The 18,210-nt window shown below is 44.4% G+C and overlaps 1 protein-coding gene across 1 annotated transcript in view; it reads right to left on the reverse strand.

The window, feature by feature from the left end:
- The window catches only part of ZNF827 (zinc finger protein 827), a 184,060-nt gene that overhangs the window by 58,392 nt on the left and 107,458 nt on the right, over positions 1 to 18,210 (reverse strand). The window contains exons 7-8 of the mRNA XM_007471998.1: positions 17,922 to 17,979; positions 721 to 824 (exon numbers count right to left, since the gene is read on the reverse strand). Of these exons, the coding sequence (XP_007472060.1) occupies positions 721 to 824; positions 17,922 to 17,979 (162 nt within the window). The remainder of the gene's footprint in view (positions 1 to 720; positions 825 to 17,921; positions 17,980 to 18,210) is intronic.

Genomic DNA, 18,210 nt, shown 5'->3' on the forward strand with positions numbered 1-18,210 from the left:
GGTGGGAAGGGAGGAGGGACTCCAGGGCAGGGGTTCTCAAATGTTCTCATTTCATGACAACTCTGAGAATGCACACGTTAAGTCCTGAGGGATGGCCATGCTGTTGGTAAGGGGACAGCAGACGCATCTTTCTTTTTTGCTCGGGAAGGGAGCAATGAAAAAAGAAGCGTGGATAGGAAATTGTGCGTTGAGGCTGAGGTGGCAAAAGGAAGTGGCAGATGGATCTATGCGGATCCTCTCAGAACAGAGGTGATATCTCGGTGGCAAGACTGTCGTAACAAGCTGTGTTGCTGCCATGGAAACCAAAGTGCTCTTTGTGGTGGCCCCCCCCACCCCAGGGTCATGATCTTCCCGGTCTGCGACTAGCGGTCTTGCCACCGCCCTCCTGCATCTTCCTGGCTGCCTGCCTAAAATACTGACAACGTGGAAAGCAAATTATTTCCAGGTTATACTTCGCTATTTCAAAGGAATTCACTCTACGAATGAAACATCAGCCAGTAAAGAACAATAAGCTCCTGCAGCAGAGAAGAGCTTTCTTACTGTCTTTTTCTTTTAACAAACTTTTGTGGCTATTTAAATTCTCTCTCTTTTCAAAAACCTAGCTTCAGATGAGTAACTTCAGCCTATAAACTGAACCAACGTACCCGAGAATCCACGCATTTCAGAAAAGTAATTTTTAAGCAACCATTAGTAGAAGCAAAATAGACAATGTTTCCATACCTGGAGCTGATATTCTTCCGTGAAGCACAGATTCACTGGGCAGCAGGTCTTTTGAGTTGGAGGTGAATGGTGATTGTCTAAATGTATCTTCTGAAAAGAAAGGGCTGGGGGTGGGGAAGGAGGAGGGAAGTTTAGTAAATCAAAGTTATTAAAGATACCCAGAGCATCTGGCCCCAAATATATACGTATACACAAACAACATGTGGGTCAACGTATTTTTAAAATGCTGTTTAGAGACTATAAGATTGTGGTTAAAATGGAGAAAGAGAGACTATATTACATCAGACAAGTGCCATCTGCACATTCTGCCTATTGGTTGTATACTTAAGGTGAACAGATGAAACAACATCTTTGATACATTGTTAAACCCACTGTCAGGACAGCTGAGCAGTAAATTTTACTTTTGTACTGTATGATCTGGGAGTGAGTTGTGCCTGAATGGAAGACCAAGCACATGTGTCAGATCAGAAAAGCCTGTTTTGGAGGTCTTTCCAGAGTGGTGACAGATGTGCCCCAGCTCGCCCACACTGTGTCACCTGATCCCTCAGGGACCAATGGCACCCCTCCGAAGGGCAGATGGCTGGAGTCAGGGTCCGCCGAGCTGATGGAGACAACTCGCTGGTCCCCACAGGAACTGAGTCTGCATCCTACAACTGTCTTGGTTTGGAAGGAGTTAAAGCCAGCTAATGGGGCTGCCAGAAGGGACCCCGGGGAGCACTTTCATTTTTCAAGAAACTGAGGCTTTGACTTGAGTGATTCTAAGCTCCCCTAGTGACTCAGTGAGAACTAGACACCAGACACCCAGGCAGGGTTTTCCCCTTATACCACAGCCATAGTGAACACAAACACTTTGGCTGCTTTTAATCAGCGGATTTTAACCCAGTCATAGCCTCCATTTCCCATGCCTCTAAAGTAAACTATATTGCGATCACGTGTGAGAATACTGGAATACACAAGAGAGTCCAACATGGAGCACGGGAAGCCCTATTACTGTATAACAGAGCAAATTTCACTCGGTGCACAGGTGGTGGAAGGTTCATAGGCGCCAGCAGTGCAGCCCAGAGCTAGCAGCAAGCCACCAGCACGCTGAGGCTGGAGAGACAAAAGGCAGAGGTAAATGGAGCCCAGGGAACTGAGGTCACCTGGTGGAAGCTGGAGGCAAGGTGCGCCTGCCCGGCAGGTAGCTGGGACCACAGAGGTGCAGCCGCAGCAGGAGGCAGACAGGGAGGGCAGGCAGGGAGGGAAATACCCCGCCTCTTTCTTAAGCCCCACCCCCACCACATCAAAGGCTCTGATTGGCTGAACCTTCCCGGAAGTCAGAGATGTACAGCCTGCCGGATCGGCTCCTGCAAAACTGCAGATGGGGGAAGGAACAGGTCTGGGCTCACGCAAGCCTAGGACTCCCATGACTGGTGCTGCTTTTCTAAACATGCCAAAAGGCTACCAGTTACTGTTATTAAATATTAAAAAGGAAAGATTAAGATAAAAATGGAAGACATATCCATCTTTTAAAAATAAAACACACAGTTAACAGTATAGTTTCACATGACTCAGGCTAGATTTGATGCAACTTTGTGTGGCATGCTTTCTGGTTTTTTTTTTGTATTGTTTCTGATAATAAAATTTTAATCATTACCCTTTCCTCAGACTGTTTTATCTCTTTTTTTTTTCACACACACACTGTATTTTATTTTTACAAGAGATAAACTGACACCAAGCATTGTAAGTGGATGACCACAACAGAAGCAACAATGACTGCAATTGCCAAACATGAAACACACCCATACTATGTCACAATATTGACATTCAGTCCAGTAATCCTCCACTGTAACAGCTCCTTTACTTTGCAGTGAAAACTGATTTGTATATTTTTTGCCTCTGAGTCCTTGTGGGAATTTTTTTTTTATTCAAACAGAAAGTCACAAAAAGTGTAATCATCCTCATTAGTTCACTCAGTCCCATGTAATTAATTTTTTTTATCTTGATCTTTTGTTAGCACTTTTATGAATTCATCAGTTTTCCATTAGAGTTCTGAAAATGTGTGGCATGCTTTTTATTTGTATCTTAAACATAAAACAATTTAAATAGGCTTAAAAAGTGAACTGGCTATAGGCTAGTCAGTGATGGGGAGGGGGGAGACACGTTGTTTTGTGCCAAACAACTCAAAACCTGCAAGTGATACAAAACTCGTGAAAGGATAAGGCAAGGAAGGCAGCATGGAGGCTAAGAGAGTGCACTTGAGAGTGGGCAGTTCTAGGTCCAAACTCCAGCTCCACCACTTACGGCTGTGTGACCTTGCACAAATTGCTTAACTTTTCTGAGCCTTCATTTCTTGTCTATAAAATGGGACGTTAATAGCATCTATACCCACTCTAGGAGGACTGAGTAAGATGGTTCACGGAATGTGCTTTTCACAGTGTCTGGCAAACAGTAAGTGCTCAATCAGCGTAAGCTGTTTTTATCTGTATCTCTGTCTAGCTCAAAAGGGAGCATAAATTAATCAACTTTTCCTCACGAATCGACAAAAAGAATAGAGTTTCCTTGCAGAAAATGCATGAAGAAAATGTCACTCTGATATTGAAGGGTCCGTTGACCACTGGAGAGATTCGGTTAATTTTTAACTCTTCCACAAAGAAAACTGTTTAGAATCAAAGAACTTCTAAGGAGGTAGAGCCCTTGGAGGATTGTTGGTCAGACCCAGAGTGTGATATTTCTCGAATCCCACCTCCTTAGCTCTGAAGCATCTATACAAGGTGACAATGACATCCTTGTGTTTGAGTGGACAGTTCACATGGGAACCACCACCGGCTGGCCCAAGGGCACAGGGTAAACGGCAGGCAATGGGCCTTCGGCTACCCTGGAATGACGCTAGAATCTGAGAGTTCAGGAAGCTCATGGAACTGTTTGGTCTGAAATGTGGAGACTTCCTCTGGGGACACCCAGATCCCTTAGAGAGGCCCCCTAAAGTATCTAGGAATATCACCCTTCTTGCCACAGAGAAAGGTGTGCACTGCCCTCCTTCCCTCAGTTTCCCAGTAACCATTTAGTGAGTGCTTGGGCATGCCAGGCACTGGGAACATAACATCAGCAAAACTGGCTACGGCTGCAAATGTTAAGAGGGCTCAAAGACCTGCGTGGCTACCACGACTAGACTAACGCTGTGGAAGAGAGGGGAGCGGGGTCGCAGTGCGGACCTGGCCAGGAGCGGCTTTTCCTGCAGAAGCCACAGCTGAGCTGAGACCTGAATGGAGAGCAGGGTTGTCAGGGTTCCCAGTGGCTGGGGGAAGTGTCCTCTGCACAGTGAGAGAACACAGCCAGTCTGCGGAGCTGGATGAGGCTGGAGTGCCGGGCAGGGTGGGCACACCGAGTGCAGGGATCCCGGCTTTGTCCTAACAGTCCTGGAAAGCCCGGCAGTGTGTTCAGTAAGGTGGGGACGCAGTATGATTTCAGTTTCAGGAAGCTCTGTCCGGTGGGTTGGAGAACCCAAGGCAGGTGGCCAGAGCAGCAGTCCATATGGGACATGGTGACTCTGGTGGCCAACACTGCAAAGCGGCAGCGACACAGGCAGATTGAAAAATAGTTTAAGAAATAGGGCAGGTAAAGACCACAGGTACATTTCCAACCAACCCGAAGGTTTCCAGGTGAACCAGGCAGAGGCGACCACGCTACGTGCTGGGAAGAGCACCCTAGGTTTTGCTAGCTCTGCATCGTCACGTGTTCTCTTCAACAGGTTTTCATGCACATGTGGAGTGAAGCCCTATTACCATCTAGCCGCTCAGAAGAAACGGAGGCAATCGCTGAGGGAAACAACATCGCAAATAATTTTCTACCCTGGAGGCCAGCTTTCTCCTGTATAGAAAAGAAAAGATTTCTCCGGAAGAAGTGGAGAATTAGAAGGGAATCAGGCTGGATACTAGAAAAGCACAAAAGGACTGGCAATGTTAGGGACAAAGAGTCAACGGAGAAACTCTGACAAGTCAAAGCAGCTTAAGACTGGTGTAAGGTCTTATCTATAAAGAGAAGATACTATATTAACAGAGCATGTCTCAGACCAGACACCCCGCTGCGATGCTCCGCATTCGGATCCATTCACGCTGGGAAGTGAGAGTGCAGTGGTTTAGCACTGAGTCTGGAGTCAGAAGGATCTGAGTCTGAATTCCATATTGGCCAGTTAATGGTGAAGTGATCTTTGTCAACAACCTCCCTAGCCTGTTTCATCATTGGAAAAGAGCTTTTAAAATACCATCTTTGGGGCTTCCCTGGTGGCACAGTGGTTGAGAGTCCGCCTGCCGATGCAGGGGACGCGGGTTCTTCCCCCGGTCTGGGAGGATCCCACGTGCCACGGAGTGGCTGGGCCCGTGAGCCATGGCCGCTGAGCCTGCGCGTCCGGAGCCTGTGCTCCGCAATGGGAGAGGCCACAGCGGTGAGAGGACCGCGTACCGCAAAAAAAAAACAAACAAAAAAACCCCATCTTTATAGGGGAGCTGTAAAGGGTTAAATAAGATATTTCATGTTAAAGTTCTTAGTACATCATACGTGCTCAATAAAAATGGCAACTAACACGTGTATTGCCTACTAAGTATCTGGCACTGCTCTAAAGGGCTTTGTGTATATTAACTCCATTGAATCCTCACAAGGACCCTCTATAGGGTGTCGACAATTACTATTATCATCCATATGTTACAGATGAAGAGACTCAGGTACAGAGAAGGTAAGTAGCTGTCCATGCCCGTGGGCTGAGACAGGATTTGAACCCAGGCATGTTGGCAACGCATCTTGCACCCTTGCCCATTCAGCTAAGCTACACTGCCTTTTGCTTGGTCTCTTAACACCTAGGGAACGCATGGACAATACAAGGTCATGGATCCTTCTTGGAACTGACAGAACAAAAGGAAGAGACAGTGGAAGAAGGGAGGGAAGTGGGGTGGGAGTACTGTTTCAGTACGCAGGATCCTAGGTCACCAAAGAAGGGCTTTTTCAATTGAGAAATAGAACATGTGAAAAATGATTTGGTTATCTTTAACTTTCTGCCTGTGTTCTGAGAACAGAAGACGCTGTACTTATAACTTGGCACCAAGCAATGTCATTCTCAGAATGTGGAGACGGTCATCCTTAGGCCCCTTTTCTTTTCCTGTGCCTCACAGGGTCTGTAAAGTGCAGAGGCCCATCTGCTCTCAGAGAATGTCCAGCTCTGTGGTGAACAAACCGGCCCCTCATTCAGGCCACAGGGACTGTGGGTGATGGGAGAGGGTGGCGGGCAGAGAGGGGAGGCCCCGGAGGTACCTGATTCAGGATGAAGCAGGTCTGCACTTTTCAGGGAGGAAAAGAGTCAATGAACTGCAGATTTTACGACGTACTAGACTCTGAAGCGTGTGTGTACCGTCCTTCAACTGCTTAGATAGTTACCAATTCTTCCAGGAAAAAAGGAGCAAGCTTGCGAATGCCGCATGGTTCGTGCTCCCTGACTCAATTTAGTCATTTTAGTGTGAAAAAGCCCCTCCACCAGAAAGAGAGCTTAGGAAGTGGAAAAGGCAAAATCCATCCAGAAAATGATTTATTTCTAGTTCACAGTTTTCGGTAAAAAGTTGGTAGAGAAACAGGTTGACTAATAGCTAATGGCGGAAGGGACTGTCACTTATTCTCATTTAACAAAATCACCACCTACCACAGTGGCTCCCCTTTGGTCCTGTACAATGACAGGCCACCTGAAGACTAGCTAACTCGTATAATCTATAAATGCTCAGACACAGCATCTGGAAGATGTTGGTGTAGACTTAGAACGGCCAAACACCCCCATTACTTTTCCTGCCTTTTGTTACTTGGAAAAGACAAAATGTTTATTTATTCGAGTTTCTTTTCTGAATAAAAATGAAACGGACAATGAATGCGTATTTTGATTTTTCTCCTGCAGAAAATCTAAGGGTTAAAATATGAAGGGTCACCGGTGTCACAGTGACTGGACAATTCCAGGCATTAGATGGCATGGGCTGTGAGGTCAACAGCTCAGGGCTGCAGAAAGAAAAGATTTACAATAAATAATAAGAGTCCATAAAAGATTATGGCTCTAAATAGGGATACATTTTGCTAACTGCTGACTGTGGCACAAATATTTCCACCTTTAACATCCGAGTGCCGACAGGGAGTTCGGCTTCGTGCAAAACAGAAGGCCCATCTACTTACAAACCATCCCCCCCGGGGTGCCACCGCTGAAACCAACACGTTACGGGGATTCTTGCTTTGATGGCAATAGCAAAGCAGAACAAGACAAAAAAGGAAAAGAATAAGGTGGATATAGTATGTAAGAGAAAGTTAAGAAAAAACAACTTTATGCTTAGTAGTGGCACTATAATTTAAAAGGAACACCAAAGAAGAAATCATTTTTTTTTCCTTCTAAAAGACAATAACTTTTAGGACTGAACTTGGGGATGAAAAATAGAAAAGAAAGATTAAATAAGAAAAAAAGACTGCTCTGCAATGAATTTGTCCTCAGACTCTAGAAAGATCTACATATTTCAGGGTAGAATGAAATTCTATTAAATGTAAGCGTCTCGGGCAAATCATCCTGAAGTGATATTCTGACTTCAATCCGCACATAGACAAAATTTTCTTTAATCAGTAAAAAAGATGGTGTTTTTTCAAGTACAAGTACTTAATTATTTATTCAGCTATGTATCATATAACATAACAGGGCTTCTGGATTTTTTTCTAAGAGCTGGTTAAATATGTCCAAGAGAATGTTGGTTAATTTTTATTTCATTTTGTTTTATTTTAAGGAAATTTTAAGACCAAATTATCTGACTTAGATATTTCGGAGAAGCTATATATTGTGGAAGGAGAGCCAGAGTCCCCTTCTGGGGTGGGAAAGTTCTGTGGAAGCCAATGTTTTCCCTCTGCAGCCGCTACCTGCCTCCCAGCAGACCCCAGCCCCTGGGCCACGGCACCAGATGGCCATCTGTCCGTCCTGGTAACAGGGCTGCTTCAATCTCTACTTAGCCCCAGCTCTCAAGTCAGGACACTGAAATACTTGTTTTCTGTATGGATGTATCAGGTTAATTGTTTTAGAACTGAAATTCCACACATTTATCAACAACCATTGTACTGATATTTTTAAAACTCTGAATCACTTAGACCCAGGAGTGACACATTGCATTAACATTTTGAAATAAGCAGGAGGCACTAGTCAACAAAACAATCCTCTATGCCTCCAAAAGCCTCAAGCAGAGACAGGCGACAGACTAAATTCTTCCAAGAATAAATCTCACTCTAGTCCCAAGACTTTCTGACTACACGGAATACGAATGTTGCAGATTGAAATGGATGCAGGTAACTTCCACATGGGATCTCCAGGTATACATCTTGCAACCAAAGGAAATGAGAACAAACCGGAAACATTGTCTTTGAACAAAACTACACCTTGCTAACAATAACAGGTTATAGTCCTTGACACAGAACACAAACGGTTGCGGTTTCCTTTTTTTTTTTTTAAAGCTTTTCAAACATATCCAGATAGGATTATTCGAAAATAAGGAACAGGGGAAATATTTGGATTAGCTATAACTATCTTCTCAAAATTTCTTCAAGTACTTTAAGCTCAGAAGAAACTTTCTGAGAAGCTGTACTAGCTTGCATGAAAATATGCTCACAACTGAAAAACAAACACACTTTATTTTTAGATATTCCACTTTTAAAAAAGATCAAATAACATTATTTCAAGTTAATTTTCATGATTAATGCAATTTTCTTTAGGTGGCGCTTATTTTTTTCTCAAATGTTACTGTCCTTGGGTATTTGCTAATAATTTGTAATAGAATAATGGATGCTCACTATTTCTTTTGTATATACTTACATATCTGTATGTTTTGAAACATATTTATAAATCATCGTATTTGAAATATATTAACTGCTTAGTTCTACCGATTTTTGTAAAAGGATTTTGAGCTCTCTTTGCAACCCGGGTAAGGTCCTTTTGCTCCAGTATAGCGATCTCTATGTGTCACTGCAGACAGCAGGTGGTCATCCTACCTGCCCGCTTGGGCCCTCATTTCATTTTGGATGAGATTGGGTAGCTGCTTCTTCTGAAACGGGCCCAGATATCAACATTTTAGATATAAAAGTCAGTGCCAGACATATCGCAAAAAAAAAAAAAAAAAAAAAAAAAAAAAAAAAAGCCCCGTTTCGCTTATCAATTTGTTCTTTAAAGGAACATGTTTTTGGTGTTGTATCTAAGAAATCTTTGTCTAACCCAAGTTCTTAATTTTTTCCCCTATGTTTTCTTCTATAAGTTTTATAACTTTAAGTTGTTGGGGTTTTTTTGGTGGTTCCCGGGCCTCTCACTGTTGTGGTCTCTCCGGTTGCGGAGCACAGGCTCCGGACGCGCCGGCTCAGCGACCATGGCTCCCGGGCCCAGCCGCTCTGCGGCATGTGGGATCCTCCTGGACCGGGGCACGAAGCCGCGTCCCCGGCATCGGCAGGCGGACTCTCAACCACTGCGCCACCAGGGGAGCCCTATTTACTTATTTTAATAAAAGAACCCTGGGTGGCAGCTCAGGGGATGTGGCGGTGGAGCAGAGTGCTCGAGATTAAAAACAACTGCGAGTCCCTGACCTGAGGACAACCCTGAGCATCTGAAACAGCAAGTTCCCTATTCAAGCTTAAAAGGGACACAACAGAGAAGCCCTCTCATGACCCCAGTGGGCTAGGCCTGGAAACCCAGTCATCCATCATGTTGGGAACACACATTTTCAAAGAAAGAAGGACTGTAGTGGGTAAAGCTTGAATGAATCGTTATACACTGGCAAGCTTCAGCCGGGGCATTTATCTACAAATTGAGACTTGGCATTGCAGATTCAGTGGGTTTCTAAATGGGGCTTGTGGGCAGATGGAGAATCAAGGTCACTCCATCATTCGGCTATGCATATAGGCACCAGATTTTCTTTAATTTTTGGAGGTCATAAGAAAGCCAAGATGTGCTTTCGTCTCCTCCTCCTCATTGGCACGGCTGTACACTTGGTTGGTGCTGATCAAACAGACCCTTCTTAGCAATTAAAAACCAATCGAATGTGTTAATTTGTAAGGTATATGATGGTATTGCAGAAAAGTCCTTATTTTTTAGAGGTATATATATCAAAGAATGTGGGAGTGAATGTCATGTCAGGGATGTGATCTAAAATATAAGGAAAAAGAGATTGGTGAAATAAGTGTAGCGAACATTTGTTCAGTCTGGGTGGTGGGGATATGGTGGTTTATTGCATTATTCCTTTCACTTTGTTTTAAAATTTTTCGTAATAAAAAAATCAATATCAACAATCAAACAAAAAGTTCAACCCAGACAAACCACCAGACAGAATAATAAGTGACGATTAAAAAAATACAAGGGGCTTCCCTGGTGGTGCAGTGGTTGAGAGTCCTCCTGCCGATGCAGGGGACACGGGTTCGTGCCCTGGTCTGGGAAGATCCCACATGCCGCGGAGCGGCTGGGCCCGTGAGCCCTGGCTGCTGAGCCCGCGCGTCCGGAGCCTGTGCTCCGCAACGGGAGAGGCCACAACACTGAGAGGCCCGCGTACCACAAAAAAACAAAAAAAACCCCCCAAAACCCCCAAAAGAACAAATAAAAATGTCTCTTTATGAACAAAATGCTTGATATCACCAGGAATCAATAAATGAAGAGGTTTTAACTATAAGATATACTTTTTAACCTCCCAATTGGTAAAAAAAAATTTTTTTAATGATAAAGCACAGAGACCTTTAAAATATTCTCTCATTAGCTTCTGGTAAAATTGTAGATTCAACCTTTTTGAAAGTCATTTAGACAATTCATAGCAAACGCCTGAAACCTGTGAATGCTTTCTCAAGTCAACTTATTCCAGAATTAGCAACAACTTGAAAAACAAAACAAAACAAAACCCTTGATATTCAATAATAGGAGACGTATTAAATAAATTATGACATGCAAATATGAAAAGAATAATATTGGGTTATGTTTACTGACATGGAAAGAAATTCTTAATGTATTACTCGGTAAAAGAGAAGATTATAAAACTGTATATATAGTAGGATCCAGTTTTGATAGGAAAGGACACATCTATAAATAGATAAAAATTCAGCCAGGATACACACCACCAACTTAGCAGTGGCTGCTTCTAGGTAGCAGGATTGATTATAAGTGGATATTTTTTCTTCTTTATGTTCTCCTATATTCTCTGAAAATAAAAGTTTGTTTGTTTGTTTGTTTTGCGGTATGCGGGCCTCTCACTGTTGTGGCCTCTCCCGTTGCGGAGCACAGGCTCCGGACGCGCGGGCTCAGCAGCCAGGGCTCACGGGCCCAGCCGCTCCGCGGCATGTGGGATCTTCCCGGACCGGGGCACGAACCCGTGTCCCCTGCATCGGCAGGAGGACTCTCAACCACTGCGCCACCAGGGAAGCCCTAAAAGTTATTTTTTAAACTTAAAACAAATGATTAAGATTTACTGTTCAGGATCCTTTGTTTTTAAAGAGACTCTTAGTCTTTTAAAGAGTAATCTGAAGGATGATATAATTGAAGGCAGTTGTAAAAGACACAGGCGGGGGCAACTGTATCTAAATTCTGATCCCATTCATATCAGTCAACTTCAGTTGCAGAAGGCTGAGAGCCACGGAAGAAAAAGGCTGTGTAAAATACTGTAGAAGAAAAGTAGAACATTTTAGGGAGAATTCATCTTGGTAACGTTTTTAAATTTTCTTCTCTGCAAAGTACAGACACCTTCTATTTAGGGCTGTCCTAGAGACGGGCCAATCCATACAACCTAACACCACGTTTTCAAGGAACAATTCCTGTTGCTGCGGCTCGAGCATTCATCCACCGCGGAGCCAGGAACCTTCTCAGGACAAGTAGCACAATGCCGGGCCTTGTCGAGGGTGGCTGCGGCCGGGAGGCCAGACCTCGGGGAGCTGGAGCCAGGCGCAGCCACGGAAGTGAACCTGCACGTCAGGTTCTGTGAAATGTCAGCTCGTGGAGGGACCTGGATCTCCCGCAGGAATCTGACTTTGTACATAAACAAGGACAATGGGTTTCTGCCGAGGCGAGCAGAGCACAGATGAACTAACTAGTCTTCTCTGCAGTGATGCGAGACACTTTGTCCCGTGGAAGTTGAAGGTGACCCCAGTGAAATGTGGATGGGCCCTGGCCTGCTGCATCATCCACCAGGGCTTTCCCCCCTAAACAGAGGTCAACCCTGGAATATTGGAGATATTTCTAGTAATAACCATGGAGACACCCTTGAGAGAAAATCCCAGATTAGAAGAAGCTGGCATCTGAGCCACATGTCACATGTCACCTGTGCATGATCTGTCAAAGGAGGATGTCTACTTACAGAGGCTTCCACATTTCTACCTCGTTCCTGACTGTTCTGAGCTGCACAAACAGATGGAACACAGTTGTAAGCTAGCAGAAATAAAGGTGGGAGAACCCGGGGAAATGAAGAAAAGAAAGGCACAGCCCTCTTTAGATCCTTGAAAAGAAGATTTAAACTCTTCACAGTGACACCATATTAAAGAGTTCCGGAAGCACAGTGTCTCAACTCTAACCATTCAATGTAGAGGTCATGGGTGGGAGGAAAAACGGCAGAGCGTGACACCTACAGGACAATGGCGTATAGAAATAGAGAAAAGTACTGAGGAAGGTTTGGTGTGATAAGAAGGAAGAAACCTCAGATGGCAGCAATGCACAAAGTAGTTTGAGGCTATATGTATTTAAAAAAAAAGAAAAAGATCCACTGTTTAAAGGATGAGTTTTAACTTCTTTGAAAAATGAAAACTCAAAGATAAGTTGAGAAGGATTGACTGCCAGTGAAAAACTCTCCAGTCAACACTTGTGTCAGGGCAGCTACATACAGTGGTGCAGGCTGTGCACTGCACAAAGGTACCTTACTGGGTGGGTGGGGGGGTGGGTACTTAACATCACAGACAACAAAGATTTACATATTTATTATGACAGTATTCCAGTAGATGGCAGTGTCTTGAGCAAAGGCGCTTTAAAAACTTTTCAATGGCTCACCAACCAGCTTTGACTTCACCAAAAAAGCACTGAATGTCCTAACTGGAGGGATTCCATGAAACTAGTAGCAATTTCCATTTTTTGGAACCAAAATTCTGTGCCTTTAATTTTAACGTTAGAAAATATAAAGGGTAAAGAGACTATAGGGAGAGCTACTCAAAAATCACCAATTTCATTTGCTCTGTTTCCTGCTTATTTTCTTAATTGCTTCCATCTAATCCAGTGTTCTGTATGTGTAATCTTTTACTTCTTAAGGTAATGGAGCATTGTTCTCTTATGCCTTCTAAAAAAATGAAAAGGGGAAACTGCACAAATTGCAGCAGCACATCACGCTCTTACAAATTTGTGCAATTTCTATTACTGACTCATAAATATTTAAGGACAGGCATCCAAACAATCACACAGGAAAATTCTATATTGGACACATCCAAGTACGTATGTCTTTTAGTAAACTCTGTAAGTGCCATTATCTAAATCACAGAAAAATAGCCCACATTTCAAATTCTGAAAATTGGGCAAATTAAATGTTGGTCGGCACAGCATGATAGGACTCTACCTTTCTGATTTTCCCACTTCTGCTTTTTGTCTAGTAATGGAGAAAAAACCAATTCAGGTAAATACTTCCTTGCTTTTGGAATAGAGCAAGCCAGGTGAGAGAAGTTTTCTTATAGGCCTGCAATCTTATAGCCCCATGGACGCTGAATTATTAATGGGGAAGAGAGAGAACAAATAACCAAGAGAGGGTTCTTGGCAGCCGTTGTTTGAAGTTCACGGTGTTACACAACATCGAGCATGTCCAATTCACCTGCCAGGAGCTATCTGATTCTTACTCTAGGGTTCCACTTTCCTATTTCGATCTTATCCAGCATCTGGCTGGGTGATGGTCCATGTCAGAAGATGTAGATCTTCTTTTTATTCCATTAGACTTGGGGATCTGGTTATGATATCATGCCTCATATATTTTCAACTACAAATGATCATATTAGCTGGTTATCTGCTCCCAGCAGAACCTAGGGTTGTGCTGGGAAAGGAAATCGAAAAATCAAGATTGCATCAGTCTCTTAAGCATTCAGTCCTTCTGTTCTCATGGGACTGGGCGGACTTTCTCCCCATCTCATTTGTCAGGTAGAATGGCATTAAGAATGCCACCGGCTATCTCAAAGGGGACGCACAGACTTCTTTACACTTAGGTTGAATTTTCTAGACTCTGAGGTTAAGCAGGCAGACGAACTGCTGTTTAGCATTTACAGTGAAGCTCCATCTGAAGGACTGATTCAATGGAGGTGCTCCTAGGAGGGCACAGACAAGGGTGGAAGGAAGGGTAGGGTCAAGGCATTGGTGAGCAGGACCATGGGACCCAATCATCCCGGCTGCTAAGTAGATTGATTTCTCTGCCTGGCCACATGGGATACCCTGGTGGATGGTTTTCTCCTTTACTTTTGGGAAGATGATCCTAATTGAAGCAGCTGAGTCTAAGCTCTTAGGATAATTTTTTAAAAAGGCGTTCTCAAACCAGTTCTTCCAATGATGTCTAGGATTTGCTTCAAAATAATCTACGGGGAAGAAGAACAAAAGGAAGGGATGGATGAAACATGAATTGATAATTATTTAAACTCGATCACGGGTACATTCTCTGTTCTTGTATCCGTTTAAATTTTCCATTGTAAGAGTTTTTGAAAAATGAGGTCAAGAGCCAATGATCCAGAAACTTGCTAGTTATTAGTTTCAACCCTTAGCTTTACCTAGAACTTCTTTCAAAATATGTCTAATGGGGCTTCCCTGGTGGCGCAGTGGTTGAGAGTCCGCCTGCCGATGCGGGGGACGCGGGTTCGTGCCCCGGTCCGGGAAGATCCCACACGCCTCGGAGCGGCTGGGCCCGTGAGCCACGGCCGCTGAGCCTGCGCGTCCGGAGCCTGTGCTCCGCAACGGGAGAGGCCACAGCAGTGAGAGGCCCGCGTACCGCAATAAAAAAAAAAAAAAAAATGGCTAACAAGGAATGCTGTCCAACATCATTTTCTCTTTCCATGTCTCCCCATCTTATAATCGAGGAATTAACAAAGAGCAGAATGGCCAATGGACAGCTGTGATGAGGGAGGACTGGATGAGGACAGAGGTGCAGTCATCAGCCCTTACGGGATGGGGAGTTACCTGTACGCACATCCACGGGCTTCCTGTTGCCTTGGTGCCCGGGCATGGAAACCAGCACCCCCATATCTTATTGGTAAGCACACATTGGAACTGCCAGAGACAGAGTGTTTCACACTTGGGTTGCTACACTTTTTCTTCATTCTTGTGTTTGCCATGAGAGTCAAGATTAATAATGATTAACAACAGTGGGGAAAGTTGTGGGTTGATAAAGGACAGAGAGAGAATCGGAGAGAATCAGTCTCTTTTTTCAGCATTGCACATCTCTTTTCTCCTCAGGTTCCCCTGGATCTCCAGACCCCAGAGGCAGATCTCACTGAGTGGAAGGGCTCAGGCACCCATCAGCATTTGGAAGTGCCTGATCTCAATACTGCGCTGAGGCCGGCATCCAAGGCTGCCCTTCACAAGTCCACTATCTTAAATGTGCCCAGCAACTCTGAAACATGGACAATTCCAAACTTTGATTCCCATGATGAGCCATCGCTCTGGACAGTCAGCTTCATCCAGGAAATCAAATGTGGGAAATCTGATAACTAACCAAACATCCCACTAAGTACTTAAAAAATCTGGAGGTATGGGAAGTTGGAGGCTCAATGTAAATCTTTCTGGAAAGTATCACAGATCATACCTTAAAACATAACCCTATTAGCTGACCTTGTGCAGACCTCTTCCAAAAATAAGAGTTTCTTCCAAAATGGGGATCAAAAAAGAAGAGGGTTGGTGTTTTTTCCCCTTATTTCTGCTATCGGTTAACTCAGGTTAAAGAGGATTTCTTGGCACAAGGCAGCTTGATTCTATTCCACCTGAAGTAATGAGGTGAGAAGGTAAAAAGAGATCTCTTTGAGGAGAGGCTAATTGGGCAAGTTGCCTACTCAAAGGAAAAATAAAAACACACCAAGGATTTTGTAGAACAATAACCCAAGAAACCTATAACACTGATTTCTGAACACCACATTGTAGGGGTGGGGAAGCTCATAGGAAGCACCTCTTGTTTTGCTTTGGGCAAAAGATCTGATTTGGATCTCTTCTTACGCACAATCTCCCAGCAACAGCAGAATTTAAGGATTGCTTCGTTTTTTGCCAAGTGGCTAAAAAAAACCCCTCTCTTCTATCCTGTAATTATGCTCTAGCTCCAGCCAAGGCAACCGAGGCTAGGAGGTATTGTACATTTCACTTGTTTGGGGCTAGTTCAAACCTCCTCTTACCTCATCCCAGAGAACACCAGAAAAGCATAATAACAGGGTCTCGCAGCATACGTTTCTGCTAGGTAAATATTATCACGTAATCTTAAAGAGCCAGCAGAAAGCCTCCATAGGAGATGGGGCTGGGGTCCTGCCCAGATCCCCTTTACCGCACTGGTGCACTCACCCCGCATCCCCAGGGTTGCTGGCTGCTCGTAGAGAGAACTGCCCTCACTGTTGGAGCCCCCCTCACCTGGCAGGCTACACATCCCCTGATGAAGTTAGTGGATAATGAGGGGGGACCAACTCAAGGCAGGGTTTACTCTGTGGTGCAATTCATGCCCCAGAATTCTCTGCAAGAGACAACCGGCCCTAGAATCCTTGCTCAGCTCCCCTTCCCTCTCCAGCCCCATCGCATCCCTGCAGGTCCCTCTGAGAGCACGCCCTCCATAACACACCCGCACAGGGATCCCTGTCTTGGGCTCTGCTTCTAGGGAACCTGACCTGTGACACTTCAGGAAGCCTAGGGAAGCAACTTAAAATGGACACCTCTTATTTTTAATCTGCCGTCTTTCGAGGTCTACCAATCTGGCCCATTTCATGTGTTTAGACTCACGAACATAAGCATAGACACCAAAAAAAAAAATAGCCTTAGGACTACATGGAGAAGGCAGGCTGGAATCTATAGTAGCTCACATCTCCTACTTGGGCATCCAACTGTACAGACAAAGTCCCCTCTCCATCCCCCAGACCCACTTCCCAACACAACGCACAGACCAGATGGAAAGACTCATTTCCCTTACTGTTTAATATTTGATAGTCCCAAATTCCGATTCACAGAGTTAAAAAGAAGCAAAAACTCGCGTTAACGGTGTTGAAATGAACACCATTCATGTGCCCGGTGATGGTCCGAGGTCGACTCATATCACATCCAAAGGAAAAACACTGTTGATCTTCCATCGCAAGAATTAAATCACAAAACCAAGCAACGGCTCTCAGGAGGAAGAATCTAAGTTTGCTCAGGAAAGTAAAGTTCCTTGACTTAAAGCCTGCCAAGGGGGAGACTGCCTCTCCCCTGAGCTCCCTTTCCACAGAGGTGGGTCTGCACTTGTTGGCACCTGCCTGCAACAGTTCAGGTCTGGGTGGTTACGAGCCTCAGGGTGGGTGGCAGTACTGACCCGTCCTTTTCCTTTCAGGCGGCAGACTGATGGGCAGCCCACCCTGGCTGGCCTTCTCTTAAACTCTCTTTGGCACATGGAAAGCTTCCTTAACCTACAGTTGTTAGTGATGTCAGTTTTCCTGCAATTTCTGAAAGCATTTTCTTTCTTCTGCTTTTTACACTTTTGCCCTCCTAACAATGCAGTGAGTTAAAAAGCTGGGATGTCCCTGGTGACAAGTTATCAGTCCACAGCTGCAAAGCTACTTAGGAACACAGTTCAACTTCGGTCTACCCACCGACTGAGGCTTTCCTGAGATACAGACCCAGCTCCCAAATACAGCCCTGCCACCCACTTCAACTCTCCGGTCAGGAAACTTCTGCCAAGAGGATAATATTATCTACTTTTTCACACAATCATTGTAAGGAATAAAAAATAATAGCATAAGGAAAACTCTCCAGCAAAGTGACACATTTAGAAGCTTAATAACTGTGAATGGCCTTCCCCCTTGGTGTCCTTTGCGTTTTGTGTTGTTTCCACCAACCAAAGTTCAAACACAAAATGATGATAAAGGGGTGACTTTTGAACCCAGTGGGAGAGAACGGTTTGAGGAATGTTGCTCCAACTGTGACGTGGGCCTCAAGGCCCCCAGAGGGAGTGTTCCGAGGGGACTCCACAGTGGCCTACCTGGTGGTCGTCCGGATGGTGTTTTCTTTCGTGTGAGTGTGCTCTTTGCTCACCTTCTCTGTAGAGAGAAAGGATGAAACAGACACCTCTTAGGTTGTTCTGACTCGATTTGTGTGTTTAAGGCTGAAGCAGAGACATCCTCCACATTCCTCTTTCTCTGTTGTGGTTTTCTTTTGGTTTCTTTTTTAAACATTCAAACCCTTCCTGTCTTATTGGTAAAGACAGGCAACAAAAGCATGTCGATAGCATCCACCAAAATAGTTTATTAAAAACCAATCAAAGGGAAAGA

Source organism: Lipotes vexillifer, unplaced genomic scaffold, assembly GCF_000442215.2.
Source record: "Lipotes vexillifer unplaced genomic scaffold, Lipotes_vexillifer_v1.1 scaffold269, whole genome shotgun sequence".
NCBI lineage: Eukaryota > Metazoa > Chordata > Mammalia > Artiodactyla > Lipotidae > Lipotes > Lipotes vexillifer.